At 46.5% G+C, this 23196-nt stretch overlaps 1 protein-coding gene and 1 long non-coding RNA gene across 4 annotated transcripts; one reads left to right on the top strand and one right to left on the bottom strand.

Annotated features, from left to right (window-relative positions):
- Positions 1 to 304: 304 nt before the first annotated feature.
- Positions 305 to 19968, bottom strand: map7b (microtubule-associated protein 7b). 3 transcript variants are annotated; one of them, XM_076169479.1, is made up of 19 exons: positions 19870 to 19968; positions 10126 to 10269; positions 9973 to 10050; positions 9028 to 9191; positions 8068 to 8185; positions 7273 to 7383; positions 7046 to 7141; positions 6183 to 6302; positions 4665 to 4810; positions 3746 to 3870; positions 3383 to 3621; positions 3136 to 3286; positions 2750 to 2918; positions 2559 to 2663; positions 2439 to 2477; positions 2319 to 2352; positions 2087 to 2216; positions 1800 to 1981; positions 305 to 1713 (listed from the first exon to the last, which is right to left on the bottom strand). In XM_076169479.1, the coding sequence occupies exons 1-19, from the start codon at positions 19913 to 19915 to the stop codon at positions 1703 to 1705; spliced, it is 2208 nt and encodes a 735-aa protein (XP_076025594.1). In that variant the 5' UTR covers positions 19916 to 19968; the 3' UTR covers positions 305 to 1702. The 3 variants fall into 3 exon arrangements, with proteins under 3 accessions (XP_076025594.1, XP_076025593.1, XP_076025595.1); XM_076169478.1 differs by having other exon boundaries at positions 3746 to 3873; XM_076169480.1 differs by lacking the exon at positions 7046 to 7141 and having other exon boundaries at positions 3746 to 3873.
- LOC143015478 (uncharacterized) lies at positions 19937 to 21578 on the top strand. The gene is made up of 3 exons (XR_012965430.1): positions 19937 to 20009; positions 20274 to 20376; positions 21267 to 21578. It is a non-coding gene; the product is annotated as an uncharacterized LOC143015478 (long non-coding RNA).
- Positions 21579 to 23196: the final 1618 nt, after the last annotated feature.

Genomic DNA, 23196 nt, shown 5'->3' on the forward strand with positions numbered 1-23196 from the left:
CAACTATTACAACAATCAGAACATGAGCCGTTTAGCCAGACATCTTATTTACATTTATTAACTCATACAGTACAACAGGAACATTTGGGAAATCTCTTGTACACCGTTTCAAATGCTTACTAAGGTTTTCAGCCCTTTCTTAATAAGCTAAGGGCTCATTAGTTGTCAAAGCTTTGATCAGTCTTAGTAAAATATATTGCGTTTTATAGATAATTTATTGGATATAACATTTAAATAATTAACTTCCAATTTTCTAAGAGGTGAAAATGTATTTTACAAGTCATATTGCGTCTGTTTTAAGTCATTTATGTAATATTACTGTGTTAATAACATGCCACGTCTCACTGGCAACAACCAGCGCTGCGTCACCTAAACATGGATCGGCTTACATCTTCCTCCATTTTTGGTGTGGTTGCAAAAAGCCAAGTGCAAAGCTTTAAGAACCAAATGTTCAGCAGCAATAATGCAAATAATGTGGAGGAGAAAAATCTGAAGAGAGAGAATGTTTGGGTTCCACATTTTTACTTTTGTGTCCATTTCTTTGCAAAGCAGCTCCTTGAAGAACTCCGTTAATGTCAGACTGAATTAAGGTTTTAATCCTTAGCTTTCATGTACGGTCACAGCCTGGGTGTCAGATCAAGATGGATGTGTGAGCAGAGGGGGGGGCACTGACCTGAGCTCGGGCATCGCCTCATTCTGTCACATGGTAAGGCAAAGGAACAGCAAAAAGTAGCAGCATTTACTCTTCAATCCTTCATCAAAATGATCAATCGAAACACATCAATTTATACAGGTATCTGCAATGATCTCTACCAATTTAGTTTAATCCATTTTATACTCGTTTCGCCAAAACAATGTACAAATTCGCGATGTGTTCACACTCTCGGCCAGAAAGTGACATCGCATTTGGACTGTAAGGAGCAAAGAAGTGAGACAACGTCTCCAATCCAAAAAACACATCTGGACATAAACAGAGACGGAGGAGAGAAACAACAAATCACATTTCTTATCTGTACAGCAATTAAATAAAACTAAACAAAAACCAGTAGTTTACATCTTAATTCTCAGTTTTGACTCCACTTTTTTACTTTTTTCTTCTTCTTCATTTTGTTGATGTTTAACTTTAACTCCAAACCCTCTGCCACCACAATAATAATCTCTAGTTTGAAAGACTGTAGAAAGAGCAAAAACAAGGTGACTTTCCAGCTCCTGCAGTCACGAGTTTACCAGGTTCCATCCAGGGTAGAAACGTATAAATGAAACCTTGTAATTCTGCGGATGGCGTACCGTTTCCTTGCTATGATGTCATCGCTGATTTGGTTCATCCAACTATGTTCTACAGCAACAGGAAACTCTTCAAGTATCACCACTGAAGACTTAATTTGCCACGCTTCTTTTAGGACGTGTTCCATTTCAGACACGGGGGGGGGGGCAAGATGAGACCTGTACCTGTTGGTTGAGTGAAGAGCGACATCACTGGAGATACCTGGAGGAGGAGGGGGGGGGAGGGGGGTTCTTTGGAGACGCCGTCTTTGGGAAAATGGTCGCTGTGAGCACGGGCGCAGGAGGGTTAGGTGAAGGACCTCTGGAAGAGTCTGGTTGTGAAGCTTGGAGTCCTTCCTGTCTTGACTGATCTGCTCTCCTCCGTCTCTCCGACCGTCTCTCTTACTGGCTCACTGGCGTGTGGCAACGCGCTCCGTCGTCAGGCGACGTCTGAAGGAGACAAAGATTGCATCAAAGATCACATGAGCAGATAAAAAAAAAAAAAGGAGTTCACATAATGTTTCAAAGATATCAACCTGTTTCCTGCTGGGCTGATAAGTCCTCCATTCCGCTCAGAGGCTTGAGGAGGCCGTTCTCCTTGAAGGCGATGACAGGAGCTCTCTCCTCCCGCTGCTGCTGCTGCTCCTCCTCCCCCTCAGGAGGAGACAACCTGGCATGTGGAGGAAGTGTGATCACCTCTTCAAACTGCCCGTTCTCCCTGCCAGACAGAAACGGGGACAGAAAAGATGGCGGCAGCTCTGTGTGATGTTGGTTGATGCAATGATTTTGTTTTGTTTGTTAGTTTGCGTTGATGCGTTCGTACCTCTGGTCAGGACTCGTCGGCGCTGTGTTTGGATCAGAGTTGGAGGTTGGGTTGGAGGCCTGGTGTCCGTTGCCGTTGCTCTGGTGAGTCATCGGTGCGGCTGATGGTGAGACGGGAGAGGCGGGGCTTACTGATGGCCAGAGGGGAAACGATGCACAGGTCGGTCAGAAACGACACCGCTGATGTAAACATCCTAAACGTAAGCAAAGCTCTTTTTCCAAATCAACATTACCTGCACTGTCTCCATTCCTGTTCGGAGTAACTTTCTAAAGATGGGAGAGAAACAAAGTCAAGTATACTAGCAATAATAAAGTAGTAGCAGATGTGTCCCTCATTTCCTTCTGGCATTTACCTTCTCTTGCCTTGTTCTCTTCATAATCTCATCCAGACGCTGGTGGTTAAGACAAAGTAAAGGAGATGTCAGATGTTGTGTGTGACATGGGGAGCTCGTTCATGTGTGCGCTCGTGTTACCTTCTTCCTCTCCAAGCGTTCGGCCTCCTCCTTCTGGAAGTGTTTCTCTCTCTCCTGCCTCAGCCGCTCCGCCTCCTCCCTCTGTCGCGACTCTTCCTCCTCTTTCTAACACACAGAGTTGCATTTTATTCTGAGGTCTTTCAGGTGCTAACACGACCGAGCCGCTGAAGGAGTGAAGTTCCTTCTCTGACCTGTTTCTGGAGTCGCTCTGCCTCCTCCTTCTCCTTCTGAAGTCTCTCTTCCTCCGCTTTCCGCTCCTCCTCCTCCTTCAGTCTCTTCTCCTCTGCCTGCCGCTCTGCCTCCTCTTCTCGCTTTGCTCGCTCCTCAGCCTTGCGGCGAGCCATCTCCTCTCTGGCGAGTCTGCGGTGACACAAACAACCTTTAATTACAGTGAAGGGTGCACATACACGTGTCCATCACTCTTAAAACACACACACACACACACACACACACACACACACACACACACACACACACACACACACACACACACACACACACACACACACACACACACACACACACACACACACACACACACACACACACACAGAGAATCAGTCGCAGCACAGTGTACCTGGCCTGCTCTTCCTGTTGCCTGCGCTCCTCCTCCTCTTTCTCCCTCTGCTCGCGGGCCAGACGGCGTTTCTCAGCCAGGATACGACTCGCCTCCTCCGGGTCCGTGGTTCCTGCTGACGGCTTGTGAGTCGGCGGACTGCTCACAGACTCTAGAAGGTGGCAGAATGGATGTGGCACCCGGTTAATCTCAGACAGATAAGGTGGTTAAGCACAGGAATCTGCAGTGAATTCCACTTGTGACTAACCACTGGCGGCTGGTGGTGCTGCGTCCTCGGTGCTGGTCTTGTTCTGACCCAGCGGCTGAGGTCGAGGCTGCAGAGGACTGAGGACCTGCTCTTCCTCCTCTCTTTGGACTCTGATGGGCGTGGAGGGACGGGGGGTCCCTGGTGTGCTCTTGATAGGACGAAGGTTTCCCGGGTCGTCTGCCCCTGGAGACTTGAGCAGCTTGGGAGTTGGCGGGCGTAGTGGCGTCCTCTGCGGGGGCCTGTGTGCAGCAAGAGAGGCGTTTAGGACCAAAGGAGCATTTTTAATAGTTTCCCCAATAATCCAGAACTGTAATCTGTCAGAACATGAACTCCTGCGCTTCGTTTGCGTGTCGTTCCTCATACCTGCCAGGCGAGGGTGCTGTTACTTTGCTAATCCTTTTTCCTGGCTTGTTGGGGGGCAAACTCAGAGTGGGACCCAGCGGGAGAGACAGGTTGCTCCACGACTTCCTGGCAAACTCTCTGTCTTTCTGTTGTGGAAAGAGAGAGAGAGAAAGAGAGAGAGACAGAACATGGTGATGAAGCACGAGGGTTTAACACATTAAATTGAATTGTGGCCTGTATTTATTCAATGAATTGCGATCCTAACCATCATTTCTTACGACAGAAGAAAAGTCATCTGAGCAGCTATTCAGAAGGTGCCTGGCTCCAGGGCACAGTGACAGCAGCACACACTGATGGGTAACAGGATTAGACTGAGACTTCCTCTGATCGCCTGCTGCACTGCGGGACGTGCCAGGTCGCCGTGCCAACATTACTAATTTAATGGCAGATTCCTGCCAAAGTCGACGATCAATCCAACCTTCACTCTATGTGTGTGTGTGTGTGTGTGTGTGTGTGTGTGTGTGTGTGTGTGTGTGTGTGTGTGTGTGTGTGTGCGCGCGTTCACAAATTCATTACGGTTGATAGATTTGATTATTTTCCTCAGCACATACGTCTGCAGCGTCTCCCATGGTTACACCCACAGAGCTTACTCTGGTGACTGTGTGGGCGTGTCCAGGCTGTGTGTGTGTGTGTGTGTTACATTTCTCCACCCGACCGTCCTGATCGGTTTAGCACCTGTCACCTGTCAGGTCGAGACAAATAACACCTTCAAGCTGCGGTCACACCAACATTTGCTCTGACTTCCCGTTGTAGAACTGAACCTGCATTGTCTTCAGAGAGTTCAGAGTTCACAGAGTGCCGCCTGCAATTCACCACCAGGGGGGGAGAGTGGCAGCTACGTTTGTGTGTTATGATTCTGCTGTTTGTTGACGTCTCCTACCTGTGTGGATCCCGTGGTTTTCCTGCGGGTGGCGGAGAAAGAGGAGGCCGCTTCCCTGCTGAGGCTCCGTTCGTGGCTGCGGCAGTGAGGAAGCGGCAGAGCCTGCAGGGCCTTGAAGGATATGGGGCCCATGGGGTGGCAGGACACTGAGCGAGGACACACAGGCATGGCTATGGTGACGTACGGGGCGGGAGTGTGTGGGGGTGTCGGGGTGGTGCGGGAATGCGAGGGACACAAGTGGGGGTTTGGATAAACGAGCGCACAAGGTGAAAGGCACAAGGTGAAAGGAGAGGAGGAAGGGTCGAGGATATGAGATAAATAAATGGAGAGAGAGAGTTGAGAAGTTTGGAAAGACCAGCGGAAGATTGGTATGGATGAGAAAAAGAAAAGGTTTGAAGGAGACAGAAGAGAAAGAACATTAGTGCCACTGACTGAAAACTATTAACATGCTGCATCCATCAATCAGGCAAAGAATGAGATCAATAAACAGGTGCAGCTCAATGAATTAGAATATCGTGGAAAAGTTCATTTATTTCAGTAATTCAATTCAAAAAGCTTAACTCTCATATTCTATAGATTCTCTACACACAAAGTGAAATATTTCAAGCCTTTATTTGTTTTAATGTTGATGATTCTGTCTTACAGCTCATGAGAACCCCAAACTCAGTCTCTCAGAAATGTTAATATAGTGATAAAGTTCCATCTACTATCCTCAGTGTCTCACTCTAATCAGCTCATTAACTCAAATCACCTGCTGAGGTTTCCTGAGCCTTTCCATTGTCTCTCAGTCTGGTTCAGTAGGAGACACAATCATGGGGAAGAAGATATTCTAATTTATTGAGCTGCACCTGTGAATGTTAATCTCCAAATAGGATTAAGATTTAGTTGGCAAGATTGATTAGTTTAGGATTAAAGTATTCCATTCTAATGTTCCCCATTCATTTTATTACACGTTGAGGGAAGCAGAGTCAGATAGATAGAGACAAACGCCAGGCAGTGAAAATCAGCAACCAGCAAAGAACATAAAGAACAGGAAGTCACCGGTGTGTGAGAGTAAAGAGGTCGAGATAGACGAGGTAAGAAAACGTTCACGGTCATGAATGTGTCAGTTACAGATCACATGATAATCTGTGTGTATTGTTGAACAGCGAGGTCCCTTCCAGCTCATAATATGCACTGAAATGCAAACACACACACGTACACTAGTGATCTAAAGTCACTGTTGCAACAACAGGGGGAGGCAGGACAGGGTACCAATAGGGGGAAATGTTCCAGAACAGCTTACTTGTTTTGTCCTGTGTGTATATGTGTGTGTTTGCATTTTTGGTGCCTGATACACACTTGGCAAAAGACCTTTCAGACGCTGTAATGCTTTAAGTCTCACCAAATCTGATAAACACTCAAAGTTACTGTAGTCGACAGATCCAAACACAATTGGCATAAACACACCTAGCGGTATGAGTTTGTGTGTGTTGATAACCTCCCATTGCGACCGTACGAGCCGTGTGTGTGTGTTACCTGCTTGCTCTCCAGACAGACTCATGGCACTGCGGCTTCGGGCCAGGTAGGAGTGTGTGGGCTGTTGTAGGCGGTTCACCACGTTGGCCTCCCACGGCGTCAATGGAAGACCGCGCAAGCCTGAACACACGCGCACACACACACAAAAACAAACGTTAGAAGTGTATAACGCTTGTGGTTTGATAAGAAGTGAAAGTATTGACCAGGCACTGATTAGCCTAGGCAACCTGTCAGAGCAGATTATGAATTTGTGACTGATTTCCTCCTGTGCACAGCGGCGTAGACGTGAACATGCTGCCCTGTTACACCTTCACCTGCATGCAGCTGAATTATGGGAGGAAGCAAACAGCCTGGAGTGAAGAGTAAACACAGGGAGCAGCGCTAAACAGTTAAAATACTGTGGCTTGCACTCATATGCTGCTTTACAATTATATTAAAATCGATCTGGCAAGGGATTACAGAAGTTTAAATCTGTGGCCATGCAGAGCTCGTGGACTCCTGGTACCTTGGGTGGACCAGAGCGGGACTGATTGACCAGTTTGATTAACATGCAGTGTGATGAAGCGGAATATGAGACACAACTGGGCTGGAAACTGCAGAAGGAACACGTGTAACCCGTGGAGTTTGTATGTTTTGCCCACAGTGTTCCCACAAACACAAAGATTATCCTAGAGAGGATAAGAGTTAAGGGTGGGGGACACGCTTAAGTGAGAGAAAAGGAAAGAATTCTCATATTGACACAAACACACGTTGGTAGTTATATGTATTCTTCAGTTTCCAGCCAGTGTGATGTGTTCAGCTTGCAACATGGCAAATATTGTGCAACGTGGGGGAGCAAAGTGCCAGCATTTCCCAGAAGACACCTTTGTTTCTGTAGTAGGAGGCCTTTCCGTGGTGTAGGCGCAGTTTGGACAGAGTTTTGCTAATGACCGGAGTAGAGGTTGCTCTCATCTGTAAGACTGCACGGCGACATCGACGGACACACACACACGTACAATGACAGTCGTTACAAACGGCTATCTGGTTTAGTAAATAGAGGCCAAATACAACAAGAGAGAGTTGAAGAGACACAAGTAACAAGTTTCATTACCTCGGTCCGGTGAGTGTAAGAGTGTGGCAGAGGAACACGAGAGGCGCTTGGTAATGATCGAATCTGTGTGCTTGGAGAGATTCATGGTTGACACTGACCGCCTGTCGGGATCTACAAACAAACAATGAGAAAATATGTTAACAAGCATCTTTATTAAAAGGACCTGAAGACAAAGGAAGCGGGAAGTGAAACAGAACGCTGGATCTACCATTGTCTCTTTAAAGTCTAAAGGTTTGGGTTAAAACGGTTAAAAAGGGGGGTTGACAGGTTGTCAGGCTGCTGCTAAATGGAAGGAAGGATTAGAAAAGGAGTTAGTACTAAATGTAAACATAAATAAAACATCTATCGCTACATGTGGCCTACAGGCCGTCTCAATGCTAGCCAGCTAACGGGCACGGTATGCTATAATATTCACATTGAGAGGTCATTCCGTATCTGAAAGCACTCTGCACGTGCTCCAGCCCGGCAAGGTCGAGTGGACAGAGGAAAGCCGACTCGACAAAACCTGGACCAGAAGGAGAAAGAAAGGGGGGGGACAAAGGTAGAGAAGAAGAGAGAGAGAGAGAGAGGAGAGAGGAGAGAGGGAGAGAGACAGAGGGCCGCGCAAGTCGTCATTAATAACAGAGGGCGACGAAACTGAAAGGTCAAACACTGAGCTGAGCGAGACGGGCACACACACACAAACTTATTAACTGAAGAGATGCAATCAGACATCAGGGAGTTTAGTGCCACGACGTTCAATAAACCTTCAGATAAACGGATCGTTTGTGTGTGTGTGTGTGTGTGTCCATGTACCAGCTGGTGTGGTGGGAGTGTTTGTGGGCAGCGCCCCGCCCCAGGACCAGCGGTTGGGCTTCGGTCTGGCCTTCTGGCTCCTGTCCTGCGTGCGACGTATCACCGCCTCATGACGAACCTGCAGCCACAACAAACAACAATGACGACGTCACCATTAACCACCAATCAGAGGCCGAGCTCAGAAACACACGGTGCTTTGATGTACATACAGTATAATGTAAGGTCACATGCTTGGACTCATTTGAATATTACTCATGTGCTTCTTGTTTATATATAAATTTATACATTTGATTACTTGAATTATGTCTAAACAGGCCAAAGAGGGAGGACTGAAGCTGCAGTTCCTCTAATGGCCACTAGATGTAAAACTCCAAAAATTAAAGAAACAGTTTGTAGTCCTGCATTTTCTGATATTGATTGATTGAGTGATTGTTTTGAGTGTTTTTGTTTCGACCTATCACAGGCTCCTCCTTCCTTCAACTAGATTTTCTTCACCTCCACTTCTGTAGCGCCAGTTGCTGCTTACGTGGCGCAGAGAAGCCTTGAAACATTTCTCCGCGAGTTTGCAGTTAACATAACACACGCAACCTCTTTGTTTTTCCAAGAGATTACGGTATGCACGCGTGTGTGTGTGTGGGGGGGGCAATTAGTGTGTAGTTAGGGTACTAGAGTTCAAACTCCAACTAACTAACAGTGATGGACGGAGCACAGAGCTTGTAAATGGTTGACCGATCTGCAGATACCAATTAGGCTGTTCATGGAGACACTTTTAAGGAAACATGCTGGTGAAGCCGTCAAGATGCACAAAGCTGTGGGAATAAGATTGCCTGTGTGTGTGTGTGTGTGTGTGTGTGTGTGTGTGTGTGTGTGTGTGTGTGTGTGTGTGTGTGTGTGTGTGTGTGTGTGTGTGTGTGTGTGTGTGTGTGTGTGTGTGTGTGTGTGTGTGAAATGAGGAGACACCTTGTCCTCCTCCAGTTTCTGCCGCCGCTTCTCGTCCACGGCGGCTCGTCTCTGATCCTCCTTCATCCTCTGCTCCTCCATCCTTCGCCTCCTCTCCTCCACCTGCTTCTCGTAGTGCTGCCTGGCTCGCTCCTCACGAGCCTGCCACTGGGCCTCCTTAACAGCTGAGGTGACATACACACACACACACAGTTACTAATGACTTGCTGCAGGTGTAAAACTCTGGCTCGCTGAATGTATTCACGTGCACAAACACAAATGTGACAGAGACACACACATGAACACAGCCACACATATTCAGGCTTATGGCTGCAGGGTGGTAGTCAGCTGTAGGTCATGTGACGAGGCTTTAGAGCAAATCTGCCAGCTAGAGGCACGCACACACACACACACACACACACACACACACACACACACACACACACACACACACACACACACACACACACACACACACACACACACACACACACACACACACACACACACACACACACACACACACACACACACACACACACACACGCCGGTCAATCTTCAGATGACCCATCTGCTGCTGTGTGCCCCTCACACACACAAAAACAGGTTCAAAGCAATAGCCTCCCTAAATCCTGTGCCATTGGCCCATTATGTAACTCGGGCGTCATGGCAACAGGGGTCCCTGGTCTGAGCCCGGGCTTTACGTAACAGCTAACGGGCACTTCACCACAGCTACAGGCAACTCAGTCAAAATATGCAGCAGGGAAGATGGAGAGGAAAGTCAGGCATATGTTTCAAGTATACCATGCATGCGCGCACGCGCACACACACACACACACACACAGACACACACACACACACACACACACACACACACACACACACACACACACACACACACACACACACACACACACACACACACACACACACACACACACACACACACACAGGCAGAATACACACCATTCTGTTTGTCCTGCTCCTCTCGGCGCTCGCGGGCCAGCCTCTGTCTCTCGTCGAGCTTGTTGAAGACCAAAGAGTCTGCGGCACAAACACAGGTGCATTCTGGTTCCTGTCCGGTCAGGAGCTCATTTCTCTGTGTGTGCCGCCTCTTACCTGCTCTGATGGCGGCGTAGCTATTGGGCCTGATGCTGGTGGCGACGCTCTGGGTCGGGCTGGACGCCTGCCCGGAGGCCGAGGAGCCGGGCCGGGTGCCTGAAGACGCTCTGCCGTCTGCCCATTTGTACTGGGAGTACGACGCTAGAAGGAGACACGCAAAAACTGTCAACAACTGAATGAGGAAGAGGAGAGAAGAAGAGTGAAAGGGGAGACGGACACAAAAAACCACACGATACTACAGGTCTATAAAAGAGCCATTGGCATCATCCAGGATAACACAAGGCCGTAAAAAGGTTTTACTACCCAGTAAAACTACCATTGCTGATTTATTCAAACATATAAACACCAGAATTAGACTAAAGCAGCTCCTCATGCATGTGGAAGAGTGGAATCCTGCTCATGTGGTGCAGATACTGTACATGATGCATATATTGAGTACAACTAAACACAATGAGTCATTAGTTTGCATATCTGTTTAATCTTTTACTTTATATTTTAGTCTCTGACCTGAAGGTAATGTTTCCACCTCTAACCACATCAGAGCCTCATTTTTGATTTGTACAAATAAAAGTCAAAGTCAACAACACAACAATGTCAATGTCAGTCAACAAGAACATTATAAGCCCTGTTATTGTGTGTAGTTAGTATTTATCTTACGAAAAGAAGACATAGTACGAGAGAGGACAAGAAGACAAAGGACAAGAGAGAGAAGGAACAACCGCAACTTCAGAGTTGTCAGGCGTAATGATACTTTATAGGCTGTGTTTCATCAAATGTTCTTCCCCAGTGCAGTGCAGCGTTTCCAGGCTATTGATTAATGACTCTATTAAAGCCCAGGGTGACTCAGCGCTTTCTGATCAGACTCCTGGATGAACAGTTAAGTTGAACAGCAGGCCTAAGGCAGTACTAGGTAAAGTCTGCGGTGCAAATACATGTGTGGTTTGTGTTGGGAGGGTCTTAAACACGGTTGGTGTACAAAATCAGCTCACACTCCTACATTGTGTGTGTGTGAGGGAGAGTGAGAGTGAGCTGCAGATCTCCACAGAGACAAATCTGTCCCAGAAAACTCCAAAGACCAAATTAAAGTGACCCAGACTGAATCTCCAGACCGGAACGGTTTCACAGAAATAGCTGGACTCTGCCTGAAATAGCTTCTATCTTCTATACAGGTTCTTTATCTTCACTTGGCGTTAGAGGCTTTGGCTCCGTTTATGACACAGAACAGAGGAGCAAAGTACAGATTACATTTACTCTGATATGAATAGTGCCTTTGCATTGACGGCATCATCCTAATTTGCTTAAAATGAATTGCTACTGTTGAACTTGGCCTCATGCGTGTCTATGTTTTTGTGTGATTGCCGTAGTCTCTCTCTATCTCTATGCGTGTGTGTGTGTGTGTGTGTGTGAGATATTTACACTGTTATGTTAATAATTTGGCAGCTTGTGTAACTGAGCAGAAAGGAATGAGACACTCTGCACTCTGTCACGTGAGGTCAATCTACTTCAAACTGCACGACGACCTCCAGTCCATCAAGGCTTCCTCAGGAAAAACAACATATTTATCATCATCACACTGAGGGTGAACGCATGGGAGAAATCCTCCTGATACATGACACAGCAAAAATATGAGTTTGCTGAGGAATGAGAACTCCTTCTTCACAGCAGTGCAGTTCTTAGACAGATTATCAAACCTGAGACAAACCCTGCAGACGCCCACTATTACAGCAATCGCAAGCATTCCACTTGTGAAAGTTCAAAGCCTCAGTCGGCCTCACACCTTTATGCCCTTTGAAAGAACTGTTCACCTCATAATCACACCGCATACTTGCTTTTCTTAATCGCCTGTGTCTGTTTGTCAAAACATCCTCGCTTAAATCATCGGCAGAGTCGTCTGTGAGGATTTATGGACACACACACACACACACACACACACACACACACACACACACACACACACACACACACACACACACACACACACACACACACACACACACACACACACACACACACACACACACACACACACACACACACACACACACACACACACACACACACACAGGGCTGTGTGGTTTATATTGTGGCACAGCCGTCTCCACCCTGACACAAAGGGATATTTTCATTACCAAAAACCACGCTGAAGTGCGGACAAAAGGCAGGAGTATTGTGTGTCGCTGTCTATGCTGTGTCTACGCCGGTGTGTGTGTGTGTGTATACACATGCTAAACCAGACTGCTCTGCCTCAGGTGAACCAGAAATGTAACTGGTTATATAATGGGCACTGTAATGACAAGGGAAGCTGGGCCGGGCCACGCAGCACTAATAATTAAATCCTCCCCATAAAGCTATTCTGCTCACACAATAGATTGGCAGATTAAGTGAGGCGTGTGCTGTACCCACTTATTACGCTGGATACGTGAGAAAATTCCTTAAGTCAGAGAAATGTGGATATTCTAATTATTCAGCATGCAGACGGTGGGCACAGATGATGTAAATGAGAGGAAATGAAGCCGTTTAGTGGCCCTTTAAAAAGCTGCTTTCACATGACTACCAGTTTGCATCAATAGGTACACACACACACACACACACACACACTCTCCATTCATTCGTGCTAAGAAGTCCTGAGTGATTTAGTGGAGCTCCTGACGAGCCGACTGAGCCACTTCTTAATGATAAAGAGAAGGAAAACACTTGACATTTACTCATTTTGACATTTTACACAGGGAAGAAATCTGTGAAGTGCCAGGAATGCTCTGGAGCAAAGACCAAACTATTCCCTTCCTCAGGAGAGGAGTGGAAAAGCTTCACAGATGAAAACAAAGGGATAAGAGGGTGGGAGACAGAGAGGGGAAGAAAATATGTGTAATAACAGAGAGTCAATAACACTGATAAGCTGAGAATCTCAATGTAAAACTTCAGATGCATCATGGCTCCACACAGCCCGGCATCCACTCACACTTGTAACCTTTAGATAAAGAGCTGTGAAGCTGGGGGTCGTCCTGCGTGGAGATGAGGTCAGCGGGGGTCAAAGGGCAAACCCTGTGCCCTTGGGAATAGTGGACAAAGCTGGATATGCAGATCAGAGCTGCTTAGGACTTAGTTTGGCAATCAATGGAATTCGGATGTTCTCCTAGTATAAACATAATGTGTTGCATAATCACAGCCAGTCTGATTATTCTAATTTATTGATCTGCACCTGCATATGATGTAATAACCAATACATCGCCTTAATTGAAGAATAACCAACGTCTTAAATTGCATCTGAAGGGTTTCTGGCTAAGGTTGTGGACTGTAACGCCAGGTTCTCTCACACACACACACACACCCCCCCCCCCCCCCCCCCCGAACTTGTTTCCCTCTGCTGTCCAAGAGCTCAAAAGAAAAGGAGCCAGAAATAAGTTGGAGAATCCCTTTCATTGCCTTCACACACATCTTTGCCAGGAGGTTGTCAGCAGCATCAGAGGGGTTGATTTGTTACCAGTACAACCCACCACCCCCATCACCTCCCACCACGAGTCACATCTGCCACTCAGGTCATTAAGAGAAAAGACCTGTGAACTGAGTGGGCTACACACACAGTTACAAGCCTTTACTTAACAGCTGTTTAATAGACTCCGACTACAGACCAGTCAGTCACTACACTCCAGCATACACACAATCACATGCTCATATACACCACCACACTCTCAATCACCCAACATATGAACAAGAAGAATTGTATGAATGTATAACAGCTTTGAAAAACTGCAAAGTCAAAATGTGCAGAAGAAAAACAAACAGACTTGAAGTGTATTTACATTTGTTGTTGTTTGTTTCCAGATTGCTTAAGGGCAGAGTGCAAGTTTTTACCTGAACTTTTGTTCATAATGCCAAGGATGTGATCCCAAGAAAGGACCTGTTGAACCCCTGACTAGTGTCCCACTCTGACGAGTCGGTGGGCCGCGATCAAAGCTTCCTGAAAACATCCTACACAGGGGAAGATAAACTCCCATCCAAAGTCCATGTTGCAGCGGGTAGATGAAGGAAAAAGCATAAAAAAGTCATAAAATCCAGGCCAGAGAGGAAACAGAAGGGACCAACCCCCAAAAACTCTGTTTCCAGAGCAGAAGATAGAGCAGGAAGAGAGGTAGAGGGGTCAGTGCTGCTCAGTGTCACCAATGTTGAGAGCTGCTGGTGTGTGACACAGCCTGTGGTGATTGTTCAACCCCCATCCTTTTGTCTGCTTGTGTGTGTTTATATGTGTGTGTAAAGAGACATAGGGAGAGTGTGACTGTTTAATCTGCCCCTCCCTTCCCTGTTCCTGCTATGTGTGTACATGTGTGTACTTGCTCACCCCCCCCCCCTCATCTATCTGCCGGTCAGATTAAATGTTGGGAGTTGGCGATTAGCGCTGTGCTGCCCTGGCCAACGCGTCGCCGGCTTGCCCCTGCGTCCCCGGCATTCTGAGAGGATTAGCCGCTGCAGAGGCTAAGCTAAAGGCTGTAAGCTGCAGCCGGTGGAGTGGAGGAAGGGGGCAGGGGAAGAAGGCTTCCCATGTAGCCCCGGGACGGACGGGCGTTCAGGCCTGGACGCCGGGCGCCTGAGGGCTGGGAGCCGCTCTGTCGTGTGCTCACAGCCGCAGATCAAACAAACGGCGCAGGTAAACGTTTCAGGCTCACATGATGGGTGGGATACCTGGGACGGATGTAGGCCGCGGCTTAGGTCAACATGTTTTCACCGTGTGGTGCAAAGATCCAACACTCTTCCTGCTTCGTCCCTCTATCAACCAAAACCCTCTATCCTATCATTCAACCAAACCACTGAGGCCACATGCTCAGCTGTTCTTCATCCTCACCCTCATATCTGGAGTTTTCAAGCAAAGGTAAACAGTCATGTGATACGGTGACATCACTCTTGCCACGTGAGCTCCACATCATTTCTCCTTCTCTCCATTATTTATGGCATGGATAAAGGAAACAGTAAACCACTTAGTGACGGCACGGCAAGGTTCTGGCTCTTATGTGCAAACCACGACTTCTAGAATTCAACCCTGATCAACACTGATAGAGATGAGGAAGCTCAGTGTGCATGTGTGTGTGTGTGTGTGTGTGTGTGTATGCACGTGTGTGTTGCCAGTTGTTGAGTGACCGCTGTGCTTGCTCATGCATGATGTGCACTGCACAGTCACTCTCATCTGCCGCCTTTCTGCTGACCCAATCTCGCCTTGTCAGCTGGTTTCTTACACAAGCGCGCGCAAACACACACACACACACACACACACACACACACACACACTTCCTGGTCAGACCTGTCAGCCACCTGTCTCTGCTTGAAGGACGTTTCCCTCCCAAGAGGAAACACGATCACAGAGAGACAAAAAACAAATATCACAGCTCTTTGCACACATTTGTCACAATCACACAACGTAAAGACAAACACACACACACACACACACACACTTGCACCTTGGTCCTTAATTCCCCATTGTTTCAGGCTATTTTCACTTTCTCTTTGCCCGTTTCTGTCGGTCTCTGGAGGACAGTCAAACATCCATCTGCCCTAGATAAAACACACACACTAAGTTTCCCTCTCTTCATTCCCTCGGTACCTCTTTTCTTCCTCCTGCGTGCTTCTCTGCGTCTCTGGCCCTCCTCTTCCTCAGTGATGGTGAAGAGGGCAGGGATGGCTGAGCGGCTGCCTCCCTTCCTCAGCCTCCGCTCGCCCCGCGGGCACTCACCTCCTCCTCCACCTCCACCCTTTCCTTTGCAGTCTGGCATCGCCTGCCCAGCTGCTAAGCCTCTAGCCCCTGACTAACTCACCCACCCGGGCCCATCCCACCCTGCTGTGGTTGGGTGGGAGGGGGCAGGTGAGCTGCAGGTGCCAGCGGAGGATGGCAGTCCAGAGGGTCGCCTCCCCCCCTCAACCCTCAATCCTTACTCTCAATGCAGACCTAAATGTCTAGGAGCTAATGCTGAAAGCTAATAGTCCCCTGGCAACACATGAGACAGGAGAGAGAGGAGAGAGCAAAGGGAGGACAAAAAAAGAAAAGAAGAAAGAAAAAATACAGACGGAGTGTCAGAGAGACGGGATGAGGAGTTAAGAGAGAAGGTGACAGAGTGCCAGAGAGACAAAAGCAGGAGCTCACTGTGCCATATCCATGCTGCCTGTGACTGCAGAGAGGAAGGGAGATGAGATAGAGAGAGAGAGGGAGAGCGAGAGAGAGAGAGAGGTGGAGGATGAGCTCTTGCCACCTCCACACTTAATCCAGTCGAGCTGAAAAGATCTCACGTACACTTCCGTTTCAGTCTGGACTCTCTCATGAGACGCTGCTGTAACGCTGCCCCCCCCCCCCCCCCCCCTTGAATTCCATCCAACTGTCTCTAACTCTGGCTACACTATAAATGCAAAGTTGTCAGAGGAAGTGCATCATACACACACACAAGCCCAGATACACCTGCAGCAGCGGAGAGGGCAGTGATGCTGTTAAAATATTCAGTGCAAAGAGCCGGAAGACGAGCCGGTACCGGCAAAGGGTTTCCCTGACGACAGCAGCACGTGGGCCAATGGTGCAGGACAAAGGAGGCGTGAGAGGAAAGGACTGGCTCATTCTAATGTACACACACACACATATAGACACAACCAAGCAAGGCAGTATTGGACCTGCCACTTCCCGAGGGGTGTGCTCACTCACACACACACACACGGTCACATGGCTCCTCCCTGATCTCCACTTAAAGGTCCATCCCTTCTTTCAGACTGAATATGAAAATCCCTCTCTGCAGGACTGGGACACAGCGGCACTGCAGTACATCAACTGGACTTACTTCACAATGAATATACTGACAGTGCACAACACACAGACTGGAGTAGATACAGAACAAAAGAAGAAGCAGAAGAAAACCATTTATCATGTGTGTGTACCAGGGGTAGATAAACTACAGCCATACTAGGATTTTCTGTTCTGTACTATTCTGGGTAGAAGAGTATCATGTGTGTATTCTTAGCCAACACTAGGTAAAGATAGAGATTTATTTATAAGATGAGCTCCTTAAATCTTCAACTTCTCATATTAACTATTACAAATTCTATCATCTATTCAAATGACAGATGCAGGAATAACAAAGACATATTTTGACTTTTGTCTTAAAGTATCTTTTGTCCAGCAGTGGCCCTTATACGCCGCCATCAGCACCGGATATGTAGCTGGTATATTCCCACCCCCTGGTGTTTACACTCTTTTCTCACCCTACTGAGCCAAATACAAACACACACAGTTTGAACAACAAGCACAGCAGCTGCAAAACGCAACGCCACCAGAACACTGTGGCACAAAGCAGCGTAAAGATACTGCATGTAAACACTGGCGCTCATCTTGGTTCAGTATTTACTCTCTCAGTAAGATGTGTTGCCTCAACACAGACACACAAACACTCTGCAGTAGTGCATGTACTGTACTGTGCTGTATAACCCAAGCCGCATCTGATCTTTGTCCCTGCAGCACAGAGTAACACTGTAATCCTACACGTAGACTTTAACCGGACAGAGGCGGCGACACGCCCTTCTCACACATCGGCCTGCTAGGTACACAAGGACGGCTGCAGAATTAAGACTGTTGTACAATTAGGATAAAGACTGCATAGGATTATTGTCTGTAAAGCAAACACGGATAAAGACAAAAACTTTGAAATATGCTTAGTGTACATATTAGTGTACATAATTAATGCTCATATATTGTTAATACATTTGCACCACTGAGTCTGTTACTGCCAAAGACTCAATCCCTCAAGAGGTTTGGCTCCTGTGTCTCCTCCTATTCTGTTTCCCTCTTCATCTTTAACAAAAGAAATGTTCCCAGCAGAGAAGAATCATGATATTCTGGTGTGGTTACTGAACAAAGTGAAAAAAACACCCACGAGATCCGTTGTCGGGAAATATCACATCTCCACGACGCTCTTGATCATTACGCGTGCATTCTGATCTGGAACGCTTATTATAAAACGCATCTGCGTCACAAACATTAAGAATGTTTGGTGTTGAAATGCGAAATGTTCTCAAGGTGAGTTTATGATATCAGGGTGCCTAATATGGAGGCAAAGCATGGCTGCATCAACCCAACAGACTTCATGTGACTACTTGACAGGTGCAGAAGTGTTTGTAATGGAAATAAGGAGGAAAACTATGGCAACCAGAAAGGAAATCTTCATTCTCAGCCGATTGGAAAAGGAGATATAAAAAACTGGTTTTGACAACAACAGCTGAGAGGAAAACATGTACGGTAACATTTCAGTCTAACTGGCAGTAGATTTCAGAGGACACGTCTACTAATCCTGCAGGAGGAGGGCTCACGACCCTAAAGCCTGAGCGTTCTGCCGAGCTCGGGACGACAAACAGGATGAATAATTGATACGGATAGAACATTTTCATGCAGGCCCGTGAAAGATGTACACCAACAGGCTGTACAACAGGATTCAGCTCAATTAAACTCTGATGAAGTAGCTTTAGTAAACGATAACGGTGGGAAAGAAGGAGAAGCCGCACACAGACAGACAGCATCAGAGCGAGGCTATTAAGAGAATATGATCCTCTGCACTGCTCTTTTTTATGGTTTATGACATTGCTGGTAATTGTTTGACAGCAACGACAGTGCGGTTTCATTTGTAGTGTTAGTAAATAACGATTATATATCACAACTCCTCTGACATCCTACACTGCAATTATATTCCTGTATGAATGCAGGGGGCGGAGATAAAGCACAACAAATCATTACATTACATCACCTGTGGCGGTAAACGGTTCTTTCTCCCTGAATTAGGCCTTCTTGCCTTTTTTTACTTCAATTCAAATCTTAATTCTGCTAAACTTACATTACACTTATATTGAGGTTAGGTTTAAAGGGTCATTTTTGTCCTGTTGCTCTCATAACATACAAACTAATTTAAAGTTAAAGCAGTTTCTTGGGTCAAGCAGGCCAAGCAGCAAAGCCCTGGATCATCCATTATTCACTCAGCTTGAGTCTTTGGCTCTATAGGGTGACTTCGGCAACACAACAGGATATTATTTAAGTCATTTATCTCCAAATTAATCAGCAATTATTCTAATATTCAATGCAATATTCTGGGGCTTAGTTTAAGTAAATTTCATGCCCTTTCAAAATGTTCACACTGGTTTATTATGCGTTTTTGAATGGAGCTATGTTTGTATTATGCACTTCTTTTGTTCAGTATTATGCTGTGGTGAGCAAAAAAGAGTTTTAAAACTTGTGTCGTCCTTACATCTTCTGAAAAATATGAATAAAAACGTTTTGTACAGTTAAATAGCCGTGTTTTAAAGGAGCACCGTGTCGTGTTGTGTTAGCATTAGCCCCCTGCCAAGTTCAGCCTCTGCTCTTCACCTGTCTGTCAAGCTCGCCGCGCATTTACACAAAATGTCAGCAACAGGTGCCGGCGAGACAACAGCTCACAATGTTTAACCACAGCGGCCACGGCGGCAAAACGGAAAACTGTCAAGTATTTCTGGGAATATATCGTGTTTAATAACCGTAACCGGTCGGGTCAGTCTGCGGTGAGTTAATCCCGCTCCCGTGACCGGCTTGTGCCGCTTACAGGCTCTTTTAATTCACCGTCAGCGTTCAGACACAAACGTAAAAACCACAACTTTAGTCGTTTCGCTAAACACAACTTTTTTGTTGGACCGAACAAACGCCGTCCGTGTAAAAGTTTACCCCCCTGAGGGAAAACTTTATGCCCGGTAATAGCTCACCTTGGGACTCCGGAGGAGATGCGTCGCTGCCATCCTGGTCCGCCATTTCTCCTGACGTCAGCGGAGAGGATCAGCGGCACGAGCCCAAACGGAGCTGCGGGAAGGTCCGAACCCGCACCGGGCAGCCCCCCTATGGACAGGTGGGGCACGGCACGGCACGCGGGAGGGGATATGACATCATAAATAAAATAAAAAATAACTAATGTCATACATCAACAACATGTGGATAAACAGGATAAGCAATTAAATAAACTTTACTGGCTTTACACTAACTCTCATCTGCTTCAATTTGGGGCTAAAGCATCAACATGAAATACGCCGTAGCTGTTTACATACAATATTGGCCGCATACTTATTTTTTAAATCAAATTTGCTTAATTTCTCACGCGCTATCATTTCGAAAGTTTTAGCAAGTTGAAAAGCTTGGGAAAAGTCTGCAATCTCGATTGGGCTACATTACCTCTCGGCTGTCTGTAAAGAACTATGCTGACCTCTTCTGGCAGTTAGGTGAAGTACATCTATTGAAGTTGTTGCCTTTGTGAGGACATGTCAATCTGTTTCATTTCTAAAATAACATTCTAGACTTTCTAGACTGTTTTAGGGCCTCACGTTATATACAGAACACAAACAAGTCACAATTCAAGAATTAGTATATGTATTCTATATCTATTAAGGGAGGCAGTAGCTCAGTGGGTACAGCTTCCGCTTGGGAACAGAAGGGTCGCTGGTTCGAGTCCCTGCCGAGGTGCCCTTGAGCAAGGCACCGAACCCTCAATTGCTCCCCCCTCTGCGAAGGGTGGTAATATATAATGTAAGTCGCTTTGGATAAAAGCGTCTGCCAAAATGATCGTAATGTAATGTAATGTAATATTAAAACAGATCAGTACAGCCATAGAAACGACATGTAGTTGTGAGGTTCAACCTGGTGTTCTGCCATTCTGCCAGCAGGGAGCGTGCTGGTACCACAAAGAAAGGCTTCGATCGAAAAAAGAATTCCTTTCAAGGGGAACATTTGCCTTTCTCATTAGATTTCTGAGGCACATCAACTAAATAATTAAAATATTACCTCACCCATTCAATACTGAGGATACTAGACAGATTTTCGCTAATTCTCTGAATACTGATTTAGGTTTATATATGCTCAACCAGCATTAGCTATGCACCCATATACTGTATCCTTCTTATGTTTGCCAGGAATGTTAGAGTGAAAAATAGATAGCATTTAAATGTAACATTTCCTCCTTAATAGTTAAAATGGTTTCCCTAATCCACATCTCAATTACTGTTCCACCTCTCAGTTACCCTTCAGCACAGACGGAGTGATATCTGAGGAAGGATTTAATGGTTCTGTCTGATAATCTGTGCTAATCTTTGCTCATATCGCTGCTATTCTCCAGACTGTGCAGACTCACCCCAAGAACCCCCCAATACGCCGTCTGCTGATTGGTGCGTGGAAAACCGCGACCATGGCAACCAGCTGTTGGGCAATCCCTCTGATGGCGAGGTGTGAAACAATCTGTGGGCCTGTAGGTGCGCCGATGCACAATGTTTCAAGAAATTCGATTATTTCGCTCACAAGCCGACACACACTGGCGAACAGACACACACCAAACACGTCTGTGGTGTCTGAGAATGCAGTGAAGGAAACGCTGATGGCAAAACAGGAATCTTTATCTATACAGCTATACTGGAAACTCTCTCTCTCTCTTTGTGTGTTTACGATTAAAATTCTCTCCATCTCGTCGACTCCTGTCTTGTTCCTGTGTGCTTATACAGTTTGACCCTGACTCCTCTCATCTTTTGTTCCACCACCAAAACCCTCCAGACAAAACACCCCCACTTCCCTCTGCCTTATTTCTGCTTTTCACTTCTCTGTAGCCTGACTTGAGCTCCACAGGGGAGTTTCAAGGTTAAGTCAGTAGGTGGTGATTCGCCCTGAGGTGAGGATGAGGATGTGTGTGTTTGGGGAGGAAGATGCTCAGACCAGACCGTTTGTAATTGGTTCCCAGGGGAATCTTGGGTGCTTCATCACAGAGGACTGATTCTTTTGATGGACCATCAATACATGCGCACGATGAAGGAATACACACAATCGTGCTCCGCGTCATAAGTTTACACTACCTAGTCCAAGAGCAAAGGAAAGTCAGACACAAAGGATCCAGCCCCTATGCATGTATGTGGGTTTATCTGGTTGACCTAAATGGCTGCATGACTTGATGGGAATGGATGTCAGATGTTTCCAATTTGGCAGACTGATCTCCTGTTGATTAATTCTCAGAGCTCCAAAATGAGTTGGGGGGGCTGTTTGGGAATAAACAGATTGATGAGGTAATTGATTCAGAGGACGAGACTCTTCTTTGACCCACTTTGTGCTTGTGTGTATACTGTATACCTGCAGGCTTGGATGGGGGACAGATCTGTTTCTTGATGAATTGGGGCTAGAGATGCTTTTAAGTGCACCAACCTGGCAACAAAGGACACCATAAAGTAGTCTGCAAAATCAAGACGGTTTGAAGCAAATGAGGAGAGAAAGATCAGTTGATAAGATGTAATTGTGAATAACATCATCAGAATATGATTATGAAAGGATCCAGACAGGGTTGTTCCGTCTCTTCCATTTCTTTTGTCTCTTTTCCTCTAACACTCCCTTTACTCCTCTCTGTCTCTCGCCCTCTCTCTCTGTCTGTGTGTGTCTCTCTCTCCTTATCCTCAGATTCCCTCTCAAGCAGCACAACACTGACTTGACTGCCTGTCTCTCCATAGCAACGCAACGACGCCCGTGTCATCGCTTTGACCACCGAGACCTCGTTGTTTATTCCTTGATCGTATTCATAGCACAACGGCAGCCGGCGAATCAGAGCCCAGGATCACCCCACTGTGTCCCCACATTGCCCTTTCTGTCATTATTATCAAATTAGAACACCAAATCTAAAAAAGAGTGATAGCATTCCTGCTGTAGCTGTTGGTTTAATAGTAATAATAAACTATTTCATTATTTCCGTGTCATCTGGAGGCAGACGGCATCATCACGGACAATGATCTGAAGTAACCCCCCTGCAGACAGACAGTTCCCCTCCCCTCCCCTCCACTCTCCCCTTGTGTCACCCAAAGAGACCTTCCCTGTGTATCTGTGTATCTGAGACCTTTTATAGCTGACCAATCGCATTCCTTCTTCCGTCTGGATAGGGCCAATCGCCACAAAGGAAACAAAGCCCCTAAAAAAAACACATTTCGGTCCTTTGCAAACACAGCTCACAGACATATGGGGTTTGCGGTGACCTACTGAAAGTAAATAGTGCTATTAATTCTAAATCCCTGCAGTTAATC

Source organism: Genypterus blacodes, unplaced genomic scaffold (assembly GCF_046128005.1).
Source record: "Genypterus blacodes isolate CSIRO-AG114 ecotype Tasmania unplaced genomic scaffold, CSIRO-AGI_Gbla_v1 ptg000204l_1, whole genome shotgun sequence".
Lineage (NCBI taxonomy): Eukaryota > Metazoa > Chordata > Actinopteri > Ophidiiformes > Ophidiidae > Genypterus > Genypterus blacodes.